Genomic DNA, 21867 nt, shown 5'->3' with positions numbered 1-21867 from the left:
CAACTCAGCAGAACGCCACATAACCCAGAATCACAACATCAGCTACTATGCCTGCTTTTCAAACGAAGGCGTCACTCGAAGTGGTCGAGAAACAGAAAAGTGTGACCAGTACTCAGAAAAAATAAAGCAGCAAGTAGAACTAGTTTCGAGTGGGCCCAGACAAGCGCTTCAAAGCACCTAATATCAAAATATTTAAAGAATTAAAGAGAAATGTGCTCAAGAGTTAACGGAAAATATACTAAAAATGAGTGAAAAACAGGAAATCTCAGTGAGGAAATGGACACTCTAAAAGGGAACCAAGTGGGGATTTTAGAGCTCAGAGTGCAATAATGGAAATGAAACCTCAGTGGATTTTGCTCAGTGGTGGATAGGAGATGCCAGAAGCATCAGTTAATTGGAAGACATACCAATGGGCTCAAAGAACAGACAGAAGAAACACTGAAGAAAAATGAAGAAAGCTTCTAAGAGCTATTAGACAATTGAGTATTCTAATACGTGTGTAATTGGATTTTAAGGAAAGGAGAGAGAGAAAGGGACAGAAAAAATACTTGAATAAATAATGGTAAACACTTCCAAAATTTGGTGAAAAACTAACTTTTATATCAAAGAAACTAAATGAACTCTAAAAAGGATAAAGGAAACCACACCTAGGCACATCAAATTGCTGGGAGCCAAAGCTAGGGAGAAAATCTTAAGTAAAAAGAGAAAAATAACTCATCACATAGAGAAACAATGATAAATGAGAAATAATAGCTGGATTCTCCTCAGGAACAATGGATAGAATGACATATTCAAAGTGTTAGAGAAAAACCTGTTGACCAAAGGGTCTAACTTAGTGAAAGTATTCTTCAAAAATAAAGGTGAAATAGAGACAGTTCCAGATTTTTTTTAAATTTTTTTTTGGTCTTGTTTTGTTAATCCTCACCCAAGGATATCTTTCCCATTGATATTTCGGTGAGTGGGAGGGAAGGAGAGAGGGAAAGAGTGAGTGAGGGAGTGCGGGATGAGGGAGGGAGTGAGAAAGGGAGGGAGAGAGGGAGGGAGGGAGGAAGGGATGGAGGGGGAGAAAGAGAGGGGGGGGGGGAGAGAGAGAGAGAGAGAGAGAGAGAGAGAGAGAGAGAGAGAGAGAGAGAAAGAGAGGGAAAGAGAGAGAGAGAAACATTGCTGTGAGAGAGACAATTGATTGGTTGCTTACCACCTGCACCTGACTGGGGCTGGGGATCAAACCTGCAATCCAGGTACATGCCCTTGACCAGAATTAAATGGAAAAACATCCTTGGGGGAGGACTTTTAAAAATTTTAATATAAAAGAAGGCAGGAAGAATAGAGGAACAAACACGTGATAAACAGAAATTAAATGGCAAATAGCAAGATTAAACATTACACTAAATGTTAGATCTTTATCTCACATCATACACAAACATTAACTAAAAATGATCCTAGATCTGCCGGGACCTGTTTGGCTCAATGGATAGAGCGTCGGCTTGGGGACTGAGGGGTCCTGGGTTCGATTCCGGTCAAGGGCATGTACCTTGGTTGCGGGCATATCCCCGGTGGGGGGTGTGCAAGAGGCAGCTGATCAATGACTCTCTCTCATCGATGTTTCTGACTCTCTATCTCTCTCCCTTCCTCTCTGTATAAAATCAATAAAATATATTTTTAAAAATGATACTAGATCTAAATTAAAAGCTAACACTAAAAAAACTCTTAGAGAGAAGAATAGAGCAGTCTCTGCAATGACAGTGGCCATCAACTAGATATGCTTTTGCCTCCCAGGGGACATTCAGCTATGTCTGGAAACACTTTTGGTTATCACAACTTTGGAGTGGGGTGGATAACACAGGAATCTATGGGGTGGAGGCCAGGGATGCTATTAAACATCCCACAATGCACCGGACAGCCCTAGCACCAAGAATTATCTGGCCAAAAATGGCAACAGTGCCCAAGTTGATAAACTCTCGGTTGAGCCAAGGTAGAATGCACTTAAGTATAAGGATTTATCAAATAGGTCAAAACTAGAAATCTACATGCCTCACTACAAAAAGGTACTATTATTCCAAAAATATGTGATAATAGGGAAAAGCCATGAATTGCTCTGGTATTTATAAAAAACTAGTGACCTGGTGCATGAAATTTGTGCACAGAGGGGGGACATCCATCTCACAATCTGGGACTGCTGGCTCCTAACCGCTCACCTGCCTGATCGCCCCTAACTGCCTCTGCCTGCCTGCCTAATTGCCCCTAACCCCTCTGCCTGCCTGCCTGATTGTCCCTAACTTCTCTGCCTGCCTGCCTTATCAACCTTAACTGCCTCTGCCTGCCTGATCACCCCCAACTGCTCTCCTCTGCTGGCCTGATCTCACATTAGCTTTTCACAGTTCACCCAGGTTTGGTTCTGATTGGTCAGTTTCTATGTCAGTCTCTGGGCCTATCTCTGGGCCTGATAAAGGAGGCGGGGCTGATCAGCAGCCCCGAAGAGGCCTGGAGAGAAACTGAGGCCTAGCTGCTGGCGAAGCCCTAAGAGAAAGAGAGGCAACTGTTGATCAACAGCTGCCACGGAGACTGTGGATCAGATCCTGCCTCTCTCTCTGGGCCTGATCTGCAGTCCCCTTGGCAGTCAGTGCTCGGTCATCACAGCAACCCAGCACTGACTGCAGGACTGACTTCTGGTGTTCTGTTGAGCTTTTGGTCATTTTGGGCATTACAGACACTGTTTTTTAAAAAAATATATATTTTTATTGATTTCAGAGAGGAAGAGAGAGATAGAAACATTAATGATGAGAATCATTGATTGGTTGCCGCCTTGCACCCTCCCCCTGGGGGGGAGAGGGGGAGCAAACCCACAACCAGGTCATGTACCCTTGACAAGGATCGAACCTGGGACCCTTCAGTCCGAAGGCTGACACTCTATCCACTGAGCCAAACAAGCCAGGGCTGGGTTTTTATATATTAGGACTAGATAAGAAAAGTTTTACTGTAGAGCACTGGTCAACCATTTCAGCATCTGTTTCCATGGACAAGAAGGTATGTAAAGGCCTGAAAATCATCAGGTGTCTCTGAGCCTTACCTTATTGTGAGCCCTGGGACATCTATTCCCATAGAAACCAGTGGGAATGAGGGAAGTGGCCATGAGTCAGCCTGTTGGGCAGTTTATTCCAGCCAATGTCTGACAGCACAGGAGCCGTGTTATGGAAATAAATGAATTTAGAGCGAGAAAAAAGGCAAAAGCTTTAATTGGGAACACTTTTTTAATGGACTTGGTTAAATAATGGAAAAGGCCCAGTAAGCGATGCAGACATAAGACAGACAGTTCTTTGCCAATTAGGTAATGGAATTAAAAGTGTATCTGTGCCGTGCCAAGCAAGCTGACCACTGTGGGGCCCAGCAGAGCAGTTCATGGAGAATAGCTTGCTGCTGGCTCTTGAACATGTACCTGAAGCAGCGCCAGGTGGGTCAGCCATCCCACAGGTTATGCAGGAAGGTGGCCGGGAGAAAGGAGGCATGGCCCAGGCACTCCACAATGACAAAGGCACTTGAGGGAAACCAGCTCAGAAACCCTATCTTCTGTGTTAGCGAGATAACAGTATGTGCCCCTAGTTCATAAAATCAAGTTCACCCTACACATCATGCACCCCACCCCACGCCCGTGTTCCCCACTTTTTTAAAGGCATCACCACCATCCCATCTACCGAGGGTCCAAGGTGCCAGCCTTCAGGCCTAATGACATGCCCATCAGTTACCCATTCCTGCCGGTTTTGCCCTCCAGGAGCCCTCAGCCAAGGCTAACCTCACTCCCACTGTGTGTGCAGCGCAAGGGAGGGCAGGCACACGGGCTTGCACACCTGCCAGGGTTTGAATCTCAGTTCCACCAATTACTGTCTCCGTAACAAGTTTCTGAACTTCCCTAAACTTCGGTTTCTTGTCCATAAAATAGGGCCAAAAACAGAACTCACTGGGCAGAGTGGCATGTGGAATAAATGAAAGGAAGCTCGGTAAGCTCCTGGCCCCAGCCTGCACACAGCAAGCTAAGTATCCCTAAGCTTCCTGGGTCTGCAGTGAAGTTGCACACTGACACCAGATGACTCTTCCTAAGGCACAGTTCTGTTTGCAGGCACCCTCCCCCCCCTTTCGCCTCCTGGGCTCACAATTACTCAGTGCTTCTCCATTCTCTGCAGCCTGGTTCCAGGTCACCATTCTAGCCTTGTCTGCCACCTTGTGCCCCACGCTGAGGCCAAGGTGAACCATCCTTGGTAGGTGTCAGGCCCATGCTCCCAGCTCTTGGCATTCCTTGGCTGGGATGCCCACCCTCTCTTATTTGCTATGTGTGTTTTGTTTAATTCTCACTCAAGGAAATGTTTACTTATTTCAGAGAGAGAGGGAGGGAGAGAGAGAGAGAAGCATAGATGCAGCATATACAAGTGTTTTGCCCCAACCAGGGATGGAACCACAACCTGGGTACGTGCCGTGACGGGGAATCAAACCCACCATCTTGGTGTAGAGGATGATACTCCATCCAACTGGGCTGCTATGTTTTGTGTTTTGTTTTTAAAAAATATATATTTTATTGAGTTTTTACAGAGAGGAAGAGAGAGGGATAGAAAGCTAGAAATATCGATGAGAGAGAAACATCGATCAGCTGCCTCTTGCACACCCCCTACTGGGGATGTGCCCGCAATCAAGGTACATGCCCTCGACCAGAATCAAACCTGGGACCTTTCAGTCCGCAGGCCGACACTCTATCCACTGAGCAAAACCGGTTTTGGCTTTGTGGTTTTTTTGTGTGTTTTGTTAATGAAATGCTCTTATTTATTTTTTAATATATTTTTTTTATTGATTTCAGAAAGGACGGGAGAGGTAGAGAGAGGTAGAAACATCAATGATGAGAGAAAATTATTGATTGGCTGACTCCTGCACACCTGCTACTGGGGATTGAACCAGCAACCCGGGCATGTGCCCTGACCAGGAATTGAATCATGACCTCCTAGTTCAGAGGCTGACACTCAACCACTGAGCAACACTGGCCGGGCGGGGCTGCTATGTTTTTAAATAAATGTTCCTTTTGAAAGACTTTGGCCTTTATCAGTTGGGTGAATATGAAGAGGATCAATGACCCAGATGATCAGATATGAGTATGGCAGCAATTGTCCCTGCCTGGACCGCAGCAGTGGCAATGGTGGGATGGAGGGAGCAGGAAAATCAGAGAAGGTCTGAGACCACACAAGGTCTCTGAGCTTCTTCACGCTTGCAGAGTCCACTTCAGGGAGAAAGGGGAGGTGAGGCTCAGAGTTTGGGAGGGCCAGGCTCATAGCCTCCTGGGTTAACTGTGCATTTTATTTTCTCTCTTCTAATGCTCTGACATCTGGGGCCTTCCTGACCCTAGAAGGACCACCTCTCCCAGAGCTAGCCAATTCCTGGAGATAGTAAAACACTCACTTGGGAGTGTATCTTCAAATGCAAACCAACCAATCCAGAGCCCGCACCCAACTCCAGACACACCTTGGGCCATTGTCCACCTGCCCTCATCACCTCAGGACCAGGGACCAGATAACCAGAGTCAGCCTTCTTGCCCAGAGCCCACTGAAACCATTCGAACTAGTCAGTCCTAAACCAGCTCCCCTGTCTTGCCCATTCCTTCCCACAGAGACCACATCAAAGGTTGTTGGCCACATGGCCTGGTGCTCCCCAGGCAGTCCCAGGACACGGCACACCCTGCCTTCTGGAGACTGTAACAAACTAGCTCTTTGAAGCCGACTGTCTTCTGACCTGTTAGCCTTACTGAACCTCAGATTTCCTGCTAATACACTATGTTTTACAACGCCCAAGGCTACATGCTCATCTCTGGCACCCATGCGCCAATCAGAGCCAGAGCACAAGGGGATGCCAGGTGCAGGGACACTGGTATTAGCATTGTTCTCTGTAGCCAGGCATGGGAACCTAAAGCTGGCGACAGCGCCAATGTATGGGCGATGATGATATAATCACCGTGACAGCAATAATGGGAGCGAACATTCACTAAGGGCTTACAATGGCCCGGGAACCATGCCAAGTGCTTTGATGTTAATTATTCTCAGAGAAGCCAGATTCAGTTCTACTGCCTGAGGCTGCCTTTCCTTTGGATACTGAGGGCCTTGTATTGGTAAATGTATCTAAAGAGAACATCATATTAAGTTTTACCTTGAAAAGTAGTGACATGGAATTTTTAAAAAAGGAACAGGACCCAGCCCTGGCCAGGGGGCTCAGCTGGTTGGAGCATCATCCTGTACACACACACACACAAAAAAAGTTGGGCTTCAATTCCCCGTTGGGGTACATAGATTGTGGATGTAAACTTTTGGGGAGCATACGAGAGGCAATCAATTGATGTTACTCTCACACCAATGTTTCTCTCTAAAAAAAAAAAAATAAATAAAAAAAATTAATAAAAACATATCCTTGATGAGAATTTAAAAAGAGGAACAAGACCCAATTTTCTGCTTTCTACACTGACGCTTTAGGAAATATGGTTAAGAGGAAGGCAAGAAAAGGTCTAGCCTTCCTGTGTCACAGTCAACCACATGGGAAGGTCACTGGGTCTGAGTTTACCACAGTCACCTGGGGGGTCAGTGGTAGACCCACCACCAGCATCCTCCTCCTCCTGGCACCTGACCAACTTCCTCTCCTCAGAGTGTGTACATAGAACATGGGGCCAGGTGGAAGGGGTGGAGACAGAAGAACTGATAAGACAAAAAAACTATTCCAGCTCCTAGGAAAAGATGAAAAATCATATCTATTTTAGGAAGAGAAACTTTTTAAAAATATATATTTTTTTATTGATTTCAGAGAGGAAGGGAGAAGTGGGGAGAGGAAAGGAGGGTGGGAGGTGGCGGGGGGGAGAGAGAGAGAGAGAGAGAGATCAATGATGAAAGAGAATCATGGATCGGCTGCCTCTTACACTGCCCCCACCCCCCAACTGAGGATGGAGCCTGCAATCCGGACATGTGCCCTTGACTGGAATGGAACCTGGAATACTTCAATCTGCAGGCTGATGGTCTATCCACTGAGCAACACCAGCCAGGACATGAAGAGAAACTTTTAATGCCCAAACTCATAAACATTATATACAACAAAACTATAAACCAATGGTTCTTTAAGTGTGGTCTGGGGAAACTTTGGAGGTCTCAAGACCTGTTCAGGGGTCTCTGAAGTCTAAACTATGTTCACAATAGTATATTATTATTATTATACTAGAGGCCTGGTGCACAAATTTGTGCATGGGTGGGGTCCCTTGGTCTAGCCAATCAGGGCCAATTGGGGTCATCTTGCTGGGGGGAGGGACTGCGGGAGATTGGCAGGCTGCACGAGGTTCGCTGTGGGAGTGCACTGACCACCTGAAGGCAGCTCCTGCATCGGGCATCTGCCTCCTGGTGGTCAGTGCCCATCATAGTAACCAGTTGACTGGTCATAATGGTCACTTAGGTTTTTATATATATGGACTAGAGGCTCGGCGCATGAAATTCATGCATGGGGTATGTGTGTGTTCCTCAGCCTAGCCAGCACCTATCCAATCCCAGACTGCTGGTCCCCAATCACTCGCCTGCTTGCCTGATTGCCCCTAACCGCTTCTGCCTGCCAGCCTGATCACCCCGTAACCACTCCCCTGCCAGCTTGATTGATGCCTAACTACAGCCCGACTGCCCCTAACTGCCCTCCCCTTCCAGCCTGGTCACCCCTAACTGCCCTCCCTTGTCAGGCAGTCACCCCTAACTGCCCTTCCCTGCAGTCCTGGTCATCCCCAACTGTCCTCCTCTGCAGGACATCTTGTGGTGGCCATCTTGTGTCCACATGGGGGCAGCCATCTTGTGTGTTGGAGTGATGGTCAATTTTCAAATCACCTCTTTATTATATAGGATATTATATACAACAGATGTATGTATAATACATACATAAAACAATATAGTTATTTTAATGTAATAAGATCTGTCTTTTTTACTCTCTTATCTACTGAGGTTTTTCTAGAGGCTATGTGACCTTGGTGCTCAAACCCTATAGCTAATGTAATGTATGCTTCAGTATCCCCGTGTTTTCTAGATTTTCATAGCTAAGTTTGTTCTCAGTAATTCTACTGTGCTTTTCCTAGCCATCTTTAGGTATATCTACTATAACTGCTATGCTTCATTAACACCCAATAAATCATTATTTTGAAATCTTGAAGTTTTCCTTTTTCCTATGCAAAAATGAGCTAGAAGTACACATACTGTTTTATTTACAATAGTATTTTTATAATAAAAAAAAACTTTTCTGAGTTTTAAAAATATCTCTAAAACTGTTACTATTTAAAAATTGAAGATCCATGTGGCCCTGGCTGAAGTGGCTGTTGGTTGGACCTACGCACTGAAGGATCACAGGTTTTATTCCCAGTCAAGGCACATACCCAGGTTGCAGGTTCTATGCCCTGATTGATGTTTCTCTCTCACATTGATGTTTTTTTTTCTCTTTTTCCCTCCCTCCCTCCCTTCCTCCCTCCCTCCCTCCTTCCTTCCCTCCCTTTCTCCATCCTTCCCTCCCTCCCTCCCTCTTCTTTCCTTTCTCTCTAGAATCAATGAAAAACATATCCTCGGGTGAGGATTTAAAAAAAAAAAATCAAGACTCATTCATTCTAAAATAAAAGATAAAAGACAAGAACATTTGTTCATAATACCCTTTTCCTATGGTTTTAAGGATTGATCTCTGGCTTATAAAAGGGAGAGGAGAGGACTTGCTTTCTTTGTTTTGTTTTTGTTTTTTTCTTATATATTTTATTGACATTTTACAGAGAGGAAGAGAGAGGGCTAGAGAGTTAGAAACATCGATGAGAGAGAAACATCGATCAGCTGCCTCTTGCACACTCAGCTGGGGATGTGCCTGCAACCAAGGTACACGTCCTTGACTGGAATCGAACCCGGGACCTTTCAGTCCGCAGGCTGACGCTTTATCCACTGAGCCAAACCGGTTTTGGCAGGACTTGCTTTCTTAACCTAAAGCTGCACCACTAATGGAAAGATGCTGAGAAAGTGAAACTGACTCATCAGAAAGTTCTGTGACTTAGGGAGGAAGGAAGCTATTCCAAGGGCAAAACTGCAGATAAAAAACAGAAATATGATGGACACAATCTTTCCCTGTTTTATAGGGGTCAATAATTTACCTTATTGTGTCTTACGCAACAGAACACATTAGAATAGTTTTACATGCCAGAGAAGCTGAGGTATGATTTTGAGACCAATTAGTAAGAGTTTAAAGAAAAAGAATTTGGACATTTTATTTATTAAAAATATATTTTATTGATTTTTTTACAGAGAGGAAGGGAAAGGGATAGAGAGTTAGAAACATCGATGAAAGAGAAACATCGATGAGCTGCCTCCTGCACACACCTCCTCTCCCCGCTGGGGATGTGCCTGTAACCAAGGTACATGCCCTTGACCGGAATCGAACCTGGGATCTTTCAGTCCTCAAGCCGACATTCTATCCACTGAGCCAAACTGGTTCCGGCAGAATTTGGATATTTTAAAAATAGATGTATATATATTTTACAATTATACAAATTATAGGTGTATTTTCTTTAAAAGTAAAAACTGAAAATGTCATAACTTTTCAAACTAGATTTAATAGCCACTGAAGCTGCATGATGGGTATAGGAACTCTCTCCATTATTATTTTTTTCTATACAACTAAAAGTTTGTCCTCTCACAAAAAAATATGTAAAAAACAAGGCCACAAAAGAACCTGGAAGGGTAAGTTATTGCACTGTCTTGGTTGGAGAAACATGACCAGGGCCTTGTACAGCTGATGTTGCTAACGCCTGCTGGACCAGAAGCTGGGAAAGAATTACAGCATGCTCCTTTCCAATAAAACAGTAGCTTGTTGAATAAAGATTAAGCTGCAAACATAAATGGTGAATTAATATCTCATTTGCAGAATTATGCCTTTACTTGCTATTTGCCTTGCATTCATCCAGTGTCAACAGTAAGTCCTCATCAAAGATCTTTTATGGAAATGCTTGGAAACAAAACACAACTGGTGTTGGCTAAAATACTTAATGTATTGAACACTTTTATTGACTTTCCCTTTTATCCTGGAACAGCTGCCCTGACGTCTGCACTGATGGTGCAAAAGCAATGAAGGTAAAACCACCAGTGTGTGAGCATCGATTAGACAATGCTACCAAACCCTGTGTAGTCAGTCACTGTGTTCTCCACTGCCACCAGGTAAGTAGACAGACAAGTGACAGATAAAGATGACAGGTAGGTGATAGGAAGGTGACAGACAGAGTTTCATTTAGCAGTGTCCTTGATGAAACAGCTGGAATTAATGTTATTAAATCCCGCCTCTTGTGGCCCATCTGTGTAGCAGTGGGATGCACATGATGGCTTTCCAGAGGAGACGAGCTGCCAGCTGAATGAGGAACTTTTTTCAAGGAACACTATTTTTGCCTGAAAGAATGACAGACAAACTGGTTCGTCAGACTTGGGTTTTGGCAGACATTTCCTCAAAAACTAATGAGGGGAGTCTGCCACTTCAAGGAGAACAATGGATGGTATCTATTATCAATAATAAAATTTGAAATGTCAAGAGAAAATAATAAAAACCCCCACTTGTATCGCTACTGTGAGCTTGATAGCTTTCCAATACCTAAAGACTAATAAATTGTATTAAATAATACATTTCTTCAAAGCACTAGATGAGATGTGCTTGACCTCTTAAATAGTACTTGTCTTCTGTCCATGATCTTGTGTGTCCTGTCCAAGCTAATCTAATGAGGGTTTCATTTCTCTGAAGAAAGGGTCTGGAGCTTGTGGGCCAAGCAACTTATAAGAAGCAACTTAGGAAATAATGGAAACATTTGCCCTGATGCCATGTCTCTCTCCTCCTGCCGTCAATGTTCAGCCTCTCCCTTCCCTCTCTCCTGGACTCTTCTAATATACACTGTAACATGCTCAGGGCTCCTGCAAATGAAAACAAACCAAAAATGCCCTGTTTAGCTACCATCCACTCTGCTCTTGCTCACAGCCCTCAGTGGGAGCTGAGAAGAGCAGGTCACCCTTGCTAACACTCTGCAGTGAATGGTCAGGATCATTAGGGAGGGAGAGTCCAGGAGCTGCTGACCTGATTCACCAGAGTTGAGTTGGCCTCAAATGCCAGGTCCTTTCCTTATCATCTCCTATCTAAGCTTCTGTGGAAAGAGCTGTATGTACTTATCAGCTCCATTCTCTTCCTTCCTCGTGCTCCTCAACCACTCAGTTTGGCCTTTGCCCCATCAGTCTGTCTCCCATCTAAGCTTCTGTGGAAAGAGCTGTATGTACTTATCAGCTCCATTCTCTCCCTTGCTCATGCTCCTCAACTACTCAGTTTGGCCTTTGCCCCATCAGTCTGCTCCGCAAATAATTAGAGTTTTCAGGAAGTTCCCAGAAGGCCAGGAACTAGGCCATCAGTCTGCTCCGCAAATGACCTCTGATCCACTGATTCCTCGAGCCCTTCTCACTTCCCACTTTCACTGATCAGGCCTCCCTTCACCTCTTACCTACACTTTCTCCTCCCTACCACCCCAGGTAGTGTCTGGGGTAACAAAGAGGGTGGAACTCCCACAACTTTCAGCTACATGGACATATATAAGCACATATATAATTCAGAAGGATGTGTGTTTTATATGTTTATTTTTTTCTGAAATAGAATCACACTGTGCACATTACTTTGCAATTTCCTTTTTTTCCATCTGACATTATATATTGGATAGTCTACAAGGCACAAAACACATTTCTAGATCCACCTTTAAATTTTTAAAAATTCTGGCACAGAATTGTAAGTGTATCAGTCATAACTACTACGTACGTGTTAACAATCGGAACAAGTTGTTCCATTTTCATGAATTAGACAGAAAACATTAGATTTTGCACCTGGGGGTCTGCTGAGTGTGTCCAGTGGAGCAGGACGCCTGCTGAAGCTGTAAGTGCAGGATTTCAGCTCAATGTGAGGGGAAGACCCCTGTCCAACAGAGCTGCTGTATCTTCCGAGACACGAAGCAGCCAACTGAAAACAATGGCGCCACTGTCTATCTGTGTTTTGGGTCTAAATATTACATTAAAGAATATTTTACATTCCTGAGCAAGATGACGTTTGACTCTAAGGCTCTGAAAGTCACTTTGCTGTCTCCTGCAAAGTTGTCACCTTGGGAGTGACAGACACATTCCAATAACTGTGCCACTTGCTCAAATGATTTTTGGAAAATTTCCTTTAGTCTAAGCATCTCTCACTTTCTAAATTTTAAAGGCAATTTTAAAAGTAGCACCTGCCCTCGGTGGAAGCTGAGAAGAGCAGGTCACTCTTGCTAACACTCTGCAGTGAACGGTCAGGATCACGAGGGAGGGAGAGTCCAGGAGCTGCTGACCAGATTTACCAGAGGTGATTTGGCCCCAAATGCCAGGTCCTTTCCTTATCATCTCCCATGAAAGCTTCTTCTAGGGCACTAGCCGGTTTGGCTAAGTGGATAGAGCATTGGCCTGTGGACTGAAGGGTTCCGGGTTCAATTCCAGTCAAGTGCACATGCCCAGGTTGCAGGCTTGATCCCCAGTAGGGAGCGTGCAGGAGGCAGCCAATCGATGATTCTCCCTCATCATTGATATTTTTCTCTCTCTCCCTCTCCCTTTCTCTCTGATATCAATAAAATATATATTTTTAAAAATTCCTTCTAGGAACTATCTGAAAACTCTAGTTATCACAAGTATTTTCAAACATTTCTCTTTCAATAAAAGCCTGCAATGTTGCAAAATGCCCAGAAAATTAAAATATCTCTATATTTCTTCATTTATAGTAGACTATAATTACTTTCACAGGGAAATTTCCATAAGTTGAATTTCCATCATCCACTAGAACAGCTGAACCAAATGAATTTTCCCTTGCAATACAAAAATAAAGGAATTAATAGCAACAAAACAGAAAATACACACACATATACACCCAAAGGGGTAACACAGAAAGGGAAAAACAGATCTTGAAAGGAACTGTGGGACACGATGACAAAAAGTTATTGAAATTAAATAAAATAGTAACTCAAAATATAATTTAAAACAGCATTGAAGGGCCAGGCACATAGGTGGGTCTTACCATGTCTTATCACAGTCCTGAGAGCCTGGGCCAGGGAGCTGGCTTAGGAAAGGTGGCCCTCAGGCCACCAGGCCTGTTTTTGGAAGGTTAGCAGGCTAAGATGGATCCTTACATTTTTAAATATTTGGGGGGGGGGGAATTTAGTGACACATAATGGGACCACAGCCACAGCCATCCAATTATGTATTGCTGATTGCTACTTTGAGTGGTTGAAACAGAGACTTTGTGGCCTGCAAAGCCTAAAATATTCACTATCTTCCTCTTTACAGAAAAAGTGTGCTGATCCTCATTCTAAACCAGATTTTACTGCCATTACCTCTTTGGTGACCTGCAGCTGGCCGGCTCCCCCCTCGGCCCACCTTTGGGGGGAAGGGCCTGGATGCGGGCTGAGGTCCAGACTGTGCTTGCCCCCCACGCCAACTGAGCCAGAGCACTCACTGGTGCCACCTGCAGCCGGTGAAGACAATGGCCTGAGGAGGGACCACTACTTGTAGGTCTCACTCAGCGCAGCTGTCCTCCCTGCTGAGGGCTCTTCAATGAACTATCTCCCCATCGGATGACATCAACCGAAAGCATCTCTCACTTTCTAAAATTTACACACCTTTTAAACGGAGAGACGCAACACTCCAGGTAAAAAGGCATCTCCCAGCCTACACTCCCCACAAAACAGGAGGAACACGAGTCATTTTGTGCTACAGAGAACTACGGAGGGCACCGGGTATGTTTTTTCTAGGTCTGAAGGGAAAACAGGGAGAAGGTATGTCATCTGAAAACCCGTCTCCAGCCGATGAGCCACCGTTCTCTGTACCACTTCACGAGACACACCCACATTACTTCTGAGCCTTCATGCTCTACAACAACATGTAAGCAGATTTTTCACAGCTGAGGAAACCCGAGTCAAAAGAATGAAAAGAACCAAGTAAACTGGCTAGTTCTGCCAGCTTTGAACCACACCCTGTACTTGCACGCTACAGATCCTCACTGTGAGCCTCACGCCCAATGTTCCCATCATTTAAGGCAGGTGGAGGCCCCTTCAAAGCAAAACACTCCTGTTGAGGAATTATCTTTCAACCTCCCAGAAATCCCCCAAGTGCCACCGGGTGTGGCATCCTCATGCTGGTGGCAGGATGCACATCCGCCATGTGGGGGACAGACCTCAGACATGGTCCTGCTAGTTCCCCCCTGAACCTCCTGCTGGGGAGTCTAACTGCCAGCCCACACCCCGGCTGGTCCTGGGATGCACCCTGAGCAGAGGCCGAAGAAGAGATGTTCTGAGACCGCTGAGCCCAGAAGAGGATCAGAAGCTGTGGCTTCTACCCTCTTGGAGACCAGCAGCCAACTGATAAGAAAGTTTAGGCTGGACCCCAGAGTGATCAGAGGCTGTGGAGAGAGGGCTTGGGTGCGTGGGGTGTGTGTGGCCAGCTTGGACACAGAAGGCAGCAGTCACATTCCACCCCGAGCAAGACCAGCAGAAAACCCTGCAGCTGAACTCCAGCCAACCTACAGAACCGTGAGAAATGTAGCAGGGAGAAAAAGCTCCTTTTCCGGACTAACGCTTCAAGGCAAGGAAGGGACTCAGAATAGCCTGACAACTTTCCTATGGGTGTCAAGAGCCTCCAACTTACTTCATCATCTTCATCTTCATCATCATCAGATTCAACACCACCATCCGGGAACTCTTCTACAAAGAAAAAAAATCCATGAGTGACTGTCAACACAGTTGGGCGCCTTGGTCAGCAAAATCCTGGGGCTCTGCAAAGACCTGTAAACACCCTAGTGAGAATAAGTCACATCAAAGCAATCATGCTCCTGCTTCCATTTCAGCCATAGTTTGATTTTAAATACATCTTTCCTTTTTTTTTTCTTTTCTTTTTTTTTTCTTTACCAGAACACACTAGTAGTTGCATGAGAAAAATTAAAAGCCAACACATAATTTCAGAGGAATTCAGGGGAAAGTAAGCGAGTATTATTGGTAGGCCTTGTGCTAGATACTGCCACACATGTTATTTCTCTCAATTCTAACGAAGATTTTGATTTTTGTTATTTCCTTCCTTCTGCTTACACTGGGCTTTTCTTGTTGCTCCTTTTCTAACTCTTTGAGTTGTAGAGTTAGATCATCTGTTACCCCTTTTTCTAGTTTTTTGCAATAGGCTTGTAAGGATATGAACTTCCCTCTCAAGACTGCTTTTGCTGTGTCCCATAGATTTTGGATTGTTGTGTTTTCATTGTCATTTGTTTCCAGGATGTTTTTAATTTCTTCCTTGATTTCTCTGGTAACCCAGTCCTTGTTTAATAGCGTGCTGTTTAGTCTCCATGTGTTTGATTTCTTTGGATTATTTTTATTGTAGTTAATTTCCAGTTTTATGCCATTATGGTCTGAGAAGATACTTGATATGATTTCTATCTTCTTGAATTTGAAGAGACTTTGCCTATGACCCAAAATGTGGTCTATCTTTGAGAATGTCCCATGTGCACTTGAGAAGAATGTATATTCTGTGGCTTTGGGGTGGAGTGTTCTGAAGATGTCAATTAATTCCATCTGATGTAGTGAGTCATTTAGGATCGATATTTCTTTGCTGTTTTTTTGTTTAGATGATTTGTCGAAGGGTGACAGTGGGGTATTAAAGTCCCCTACTATGATTGTATTGCTGTCAATCTCTCCCTTAATATCCTCCAGAAGTTTTTTTGTATATATATTTAGTTTCTCCTGTATTGGTGCATATATGTTTACCACAGTTATTTCTTCTTGTTGGTTTGTTCCCTTTAGTATTATAAAATGGCCTTCCTTACCCCTTTTTATGTCTTTCACTTAAAGATCTAATTTATAAGATATATATGTATTGCTACCCCAGCTTTTTTTTCATTTCCATTTGCCTGGAAAACTTTTTTCCATCCCTTCACCCTCAGTCTGTGTGCATCTTTTTTTCTGAGGTGGGTTTCTTGTAGACAACAGATGTATGGGTCTTGTTTTCTTATCCAATCTGTTACCCTATGTCTTTTGATTGGAGCATTTAATCCATTTACATTTAAGGTTATTATTGATAGGTACACATTTGACGCCATTTTTATTCTATACCCGTGTTCCTTCTTCACTTCCTATTTCTTTATTTTTACAGTAGACCCTTTAGCATTTCTTGCATTACTGGTTTGGTGGAGATAAATTCCTTCAGTCTTTTTTTGTCTGTGAAGCTCCTGATTTCCCCTTCAATTTTGATTGATAGCCTTGCTGGGTACAGTATTCTTGGATTCAGACCCTTCCTTTGCATGACTTTGTATATTTCATCCCATTCCCTTCTGGCCTGGTAAGTTTCTGTTGAGAAATCAGTTGCTAGTCTGATGGGGGTTCCTTTGTATGTAACTTTCTGTCTCTCTCTGGCTGCTTTTAAGATTCTTACTTTGTCATTGTTGTTTGCCAATTTGATTATAATGTGCCTTGGAGTCTGTCTTCTGGGATTCATTTTGCTTGGGACTCTGCGAGCATCTTGGATTTGTGTGGGTTTTTTCTTCTCTATTTCAGGAAAGTTTTCTGTCATTATTTCTTGAAATACTTTTTCCATGTCTACCTCAGTTTCCTTTCCTTCTGGAACCCCTATTATTCGAATATTATTTTGTTTTGTAATGTCCCAAAGCTCCCGTAGGCTCTCCTCCTGCTTTTTAATCTTTTTTTCTAGAAGCTGCTCTACTTGGGTATTTTTTTCCATCTTATCTTCTAGCTCACTGATGCGGTCCTCTGCTTCCTCTAGTCTACTCTTGATGCTTTCTATTGAGTTCTTCATGGTAGCGATGTCATTTTTTATTTCTTCTTGGTTCTTCTTCAATTCCTCGTGGTTCTTCCTCATTTCTTCTTGGTTATTGTCAAATTTCTCTTCCATTCTTTTTAGCCAGCCTATGATCATTATTCTGAATTCTTGCTCTGGTAGGCTGCTTACCTCGGGCTCGTTTACTTCCTTTTCTGGTGATGCCTGCTTTTCTTTCATGTGCGGACTATGTTTTTGTCTCCCCATGGCCTCTCTTCTCAGGATGTCTGGTTATGTGGTGTTCCTTCTCCTGCGTTGATTTAAAATTTGAAAATACAAACACTACCTGGTACAACACAAGAGGCACTTAACAGGAATGTACTTACAATATTAATAACCTTTAGTAAAGGTGACCACTAGAGAAAGGCAACTTAGGGGATAGGAGAGAAGGAAGAAAGGTAAAAATAAAATAAAGAAAAATTTTAAAAAGTAAAAATTAAAATTAAAAAAAATTAAGTAAATAAAATAAAAAAAGAGGGATAAAGAGATATAAAAAGAGGAAAAAAAGTAATGACAAAATAAAGTTGGAAAACAGGGAAAAAAAGAAAGGAGAGGAAAGAGAAAGAGAGAGAAGAAGCAAACTAAAAGAGAAATGGGAAACAAACTATATATATGTGGAGAAAACTGCCATAGAACAACCACTGAACCCAGCTAATGCCAGTAACAATACTTGGAGATTAATACAAACTACAATATCCCCTATTATTAAGTAAGGCTATGATATACAGAAGTAAAAGATACAAACAAAAACAGAGTATTTTTTTTTTAAAAAAATACAAAGCAACAATAACAACACAGTAATAATCATAACAATTTCACTAACAAGCCTAAAAATTCACAATAATCAACCTTCACACAAACAATGCGAAAAGGATAGAGGGGAGAACAGTTTTTCTTTCTTTTTTTTTTTTTTTTTTTTTTTTTTTTAACTAGTTAATATAGTGCAGAGATTGGTATTTATACACTTGGATCAGGGATTGGAACATAGGTCTATAAGTATAGTGAGAGTTTTAGCAGGGGGTATACAGAAAGAATGGAGGAAAAACTAAAGCCGGAAAGGGATAGGATAAACCGTAGACTAAAAGGGTAAAGTTTAGCAAGAGAGTGATGGTGTAAAGGTCGAGTTGAGATAGGGTTGAATGATGCTATAGTAGAGATTAAAATAGAATGAAGGTTACTCCCAAGGTAAAATAAAGAAAAAAAATAAAATGGTACTGAAGAGGGAAAAAAAAAAAAAAATTGCAAAATAGCAGTAGTAATAGTGATGATAGAGATTGAAAAATGTAATAATTAAAAAGGTAAAATCAAGTAAGGAAAAAAAATCGTTTCTTAAGTAAAAGATATAAAAAATGAAGATTAAATAGAAGAGGTAAAAATGAAAATAAAATAATAGTAAAATTAGCATAAAAATGTCCAGTAGTGGTCATTCACTTCCTCTGTTAATGTATTTGGCACTCCTGATTCTCGGCCCAAAAAGTCTTGCAGTTCCCAGCATTCCACTGCACCTCAGATTTGTAAGGTAATCCTTAATTTTAAGTAGACTATATCTTAGTTATTTGTGTCCATTTATTTTTGATTAATTAAAAGATAAAAGAAAAGAAAAGAGAAGGAAAAAAAAAAAAAAAAAAAAAAAAAAAGGGGGGGGGCAGTTTGTAATTCAGCTCTTAGGTGTCAGTGTTACTGGTTTGACCTCCCAGTCTTTTGGTTGCTCTGGTCTTCTTTCTCTATGGCTCTAGCTGGCAGGGTGCCAGCTGGCTCCCAGACTATCTCTTCTGGTACAGATCCCTTGTTTCCAGGAAGGCAATTTCCCCCTGCAATTTCCCCGGATATGTCCAACTGGGCAGTCCTTCCCTAGTATTCAGAAGCAAGGGGGTGAAGGGGATCAGGCACCAAGGTGTCCAGATGTTCCGCCCTTGGCGAAACAGCCGAGCTTCTTAACGCTCTGTCCAGTGACCTGTGGCGTTTTAAAAAAGTCCCGCTTCTGGGGAGGATTACGTCAAACCCAGCACTAGGTGTCGCTGCAGCCTTCTTTGGGTGCTGCTCGGCGGCCGGTAGTGCGCGCTCCCGGCTACCCTGAGGGAGGGGTTGGAGCTCCCCGGCTACCGTAGCTGCCTGGGCCGCGGGACCCGGTCCCCTAGGCTGTCCCCGCAAACTCTGACCTTTCCGTGGGTGACCGAAGAACTCCCTGGATTCCACGCGCCCGTGCCGATTCGGGCTTCTCAGCTGCTTGATGGACCTCCCCGCTGTGTGTTTTTCCAGGCCTCAGGGATGCTCCTCCTTTCCTGGTAAGATGGCGCTGCCTTCTCTCCGCGAGAGCTCGCTGGGAGAGCCGCTGCAGCCGCGGCAGTGCTGGCCTCTTGGTCAGGAAATCTTGTCCAACGGACCTTTCCTTACCTTCCTAGAGAATTCCGAAGCCCCTTAGCTGCCAATCAACATTCCCTGAGCGACTCAGACGCTGTTTCTATCTGTTCTGGGACCAGAGTCAGAACAAGTCCGACTGTTCGGTCGCCATCTTCAAGCTCCGCCCCTCTAACGAAGATTTTGTTGCCTCTTACCCCCATTTTATAGCAGATGGAGACACAGAGAGGATAAGGGACTTATGGCCACATTCCCAGTAAGTCACAGAGTTGAGATTCAAAATGATTCTGAATTTTAAACCCAATGTTTTTTCCACCTTCCACAAAGGGCCTGCAAGCAAGTGACTTTCAAAATGGAGGTGCTTCAATGTTCATCAATGACAAACTTTTCTTTTCAAATATGGAAAAGCTTTTAAAAAAAAGAGAGAATCTTAGACATTTCATGAGACCACAGGCTAATCCAGGGGGAGTGGTCATGGCAGGTAGGGTTCCTGAAGACTCCGGGGTTCACTGCTAGATCTTAAAAGAGTTTACAAAGGAGGAATACGTTAGTAGCACAATGGAGTCACAGAAAGAATGAGCCTCTATTTCTTTGTCTGTAAAATGGGTATGAGACCACCTACTTCCTGGGGTTGTCGGGAGGGTCTTTCAACATACCAGAACTAAAGCACCTGGCCCAGGGCAGGCCCACAGCAGGCATTCCATAGAACTTGTTACTCTTCCTCCATGAAGCCTTCCTCCATCCCTCACTGAGCAGTCGACAGTGTCTCCCCTGAACACACTCGGCATTTGTCTACAACCTGGTCATACCACCACTTTTGGACAATCCGTGTTTACTGACGAAGGCTACTGACTTGTCTGAGTATCCTCCTCACCCACTGCACTGGATAGTGAGTCCCTGGTACACCGCCCCTGACGTACTCATCTTTGTATCCGTTCTGCACCTTCCTCATTATCACTCATTTCTTGAACAGATGACATGAAAGTAAAGAATGCCTGAAAGAGGAAAGGAAGTCAAACAAGAAGTAGGAGGAAAGAAGGAATCAAAGGCTGTCATTCTTGAAGAGACTGGTGGCAGACTCACCCTAACTAATCAAGCCCCAAGCCATTTCCTAGAAGGGAACAGGCAGAAACCTTGGGACAACCCAGCCTGTCCTCGAAACAGCCCTCATTCTAAAGAGAAGGCCCACTTGCACCTGAACATCTCCCTCCGGTTTCCATGGAAATGAGCCCCGGCCTGAAGGAAGCTGAGCTCTCAGACTCCTGGCTGCTGCCCCCTGCCTCCGGTCCACCAGGAGCCTGTGAGGCCCTCCCTGAGCCCTGCGAGGCCCTCCTGACGCAGCGGGCCCTCAGGCAGCAGGACACACCTGTGGGGCCTGCATGCCTCCATGCCTCTCTCGGGCTGTTGTCGTGGAATCTGTTTAGTCAAAAAGCCACTCCTCTGCAGACAGGAGGCTGTTGTCACTGAAGCGTAATTACCTGACTCTCTTCCCCACCGGCCCCCGGACAGCATGACCGAAGTCCACCTTCCCCAAAGGGCCTGCAAGCAAGTGGCTTTCAAAATGGAGGTGCTGCGATGTTCATCAGTGACAAACCTTTCTTTTCAAATATGGAAATGCCTTTAAAAAAAGAAGCTCAGACATTTCATGAGGCCACAGGCTGGTCCAGCCATAGTCCCATCCCTGAGCCTGCTGGTTCAGTCTAATCCTATCTCAGAACAACCAAGACCTGGGAACTGAAGTGCTTAGAGACCTCCGCTTTCCTCTCTGGGGGGAGGGGGCATGAGCCCTGCCCCACACAGTTCCCTGTTGTGGCTCCCCAGTAACTACCAGGGCGTGGCTCAGCAGCTGCCAGTACCTTTCCTTCCCCGAGAAGGTGCCCCTGCGGTGAGGCCGGGTCAGTCCTTCCTGTCCTCTCTTCAGGGACCGGCCAGTATCTGCTCCCCTAGCTGAGGGCGGGGTTACCCCTGAGGCCTCACCAGAGTAGTCCTCCCCGCCTGTGGGTTAGGTTCCAAAATGTACTGGGATCTCTGTACTTGAAGATCTCCAAACTCTATTGGGAAAACAGCGCTGGAGGACTGAGAGGGACTTGAAAGCATGAAAACCCAATCACAGGTTTTATGTTCACTCAGCTAGAACAAGGCAATGCCATTTTACGGGGCTCACACTAGTGAACTGCTGCTGCCTCCCACTCTGCTGCTCGTTCACCCCAGAGGAGGAGGCCGCCTGGTCAGACGTTCTCCAGCCCCCCCCCCCGCCCCCCCAGGTCCATTACGTGGCTGGGGGTTCACTTGTTAGGGTATTTGTGCTCATAAGTCTGGCCCTCCCTCCAAATGTTCGACTTTCTAATGCTGTGTCAGAGAAGCGGACTCCTGGGGAATCATCTCTGGGCCCTGCCATTGTCCTTTGGATACAGAATAACTCAGGTGCTTGAGATAAAAGAGAAATACTTCAGATAGTCTTCCTTTAAGCTGGAACTTACTGAGTTAACCAGGTACTTCCCAAGCTTTTCCTGAGCACACAAGGTTACACAGCCCAGCTCTGCCCAGATAACTTCTTGCCAAAGCACATCCCGGACAGAAACATACACTGACCCCTCCC

At 44.4% G+C, this 21867-nt stretch overlaps 1 protein-coding gene across 3 annotated transcripts in view; it reads right to left on the bottom strand.

The window, feature by feature from the left end:
* The window catches only part of ARMC9 (armadillo repeat containing 9), a 108623-nt gene that overhangs the window by 34814 nt on the left and 51942 nt on the right, over positions 1-21867 (bottom strand). For all 3 annotated transcript variants that reach the window (XM_045575377.1, XM_036421446.2, XM_045575378.1), the window contains one exon: positions 14739-14794. In XM_045575377.1, the coding sequence (XP_045431333.1) occupies positions 14739-14794 (56 nt within the window). The remainder of the gene's footprint in view (positions 1-14738; positions 14795-21867) is intronic.

The sequence above is a fragment of the Pipistrellus kuhlii genome, unplaced genomic scaffold (genome assembly GCF_014108245.1).
Source record: "Pipistrellus kuhlii isolate mPipKuh1 unplaced genomic scaffold, mPipKuh1.p scaffold_m20_p_7, whole genome shotgun sequence".
Taxonomy (NCBI): Eukaryota; Metazoa; Chordata; class Mammalia; order Chiroptera; family Vespertilionidae; genus Pipistrellus; species Pipistrellus kuhlii.
Note: the sequence above shows the minus strand (reverse complement) of the source record. Positions and strands in the feature narration are given on the sequence as shown.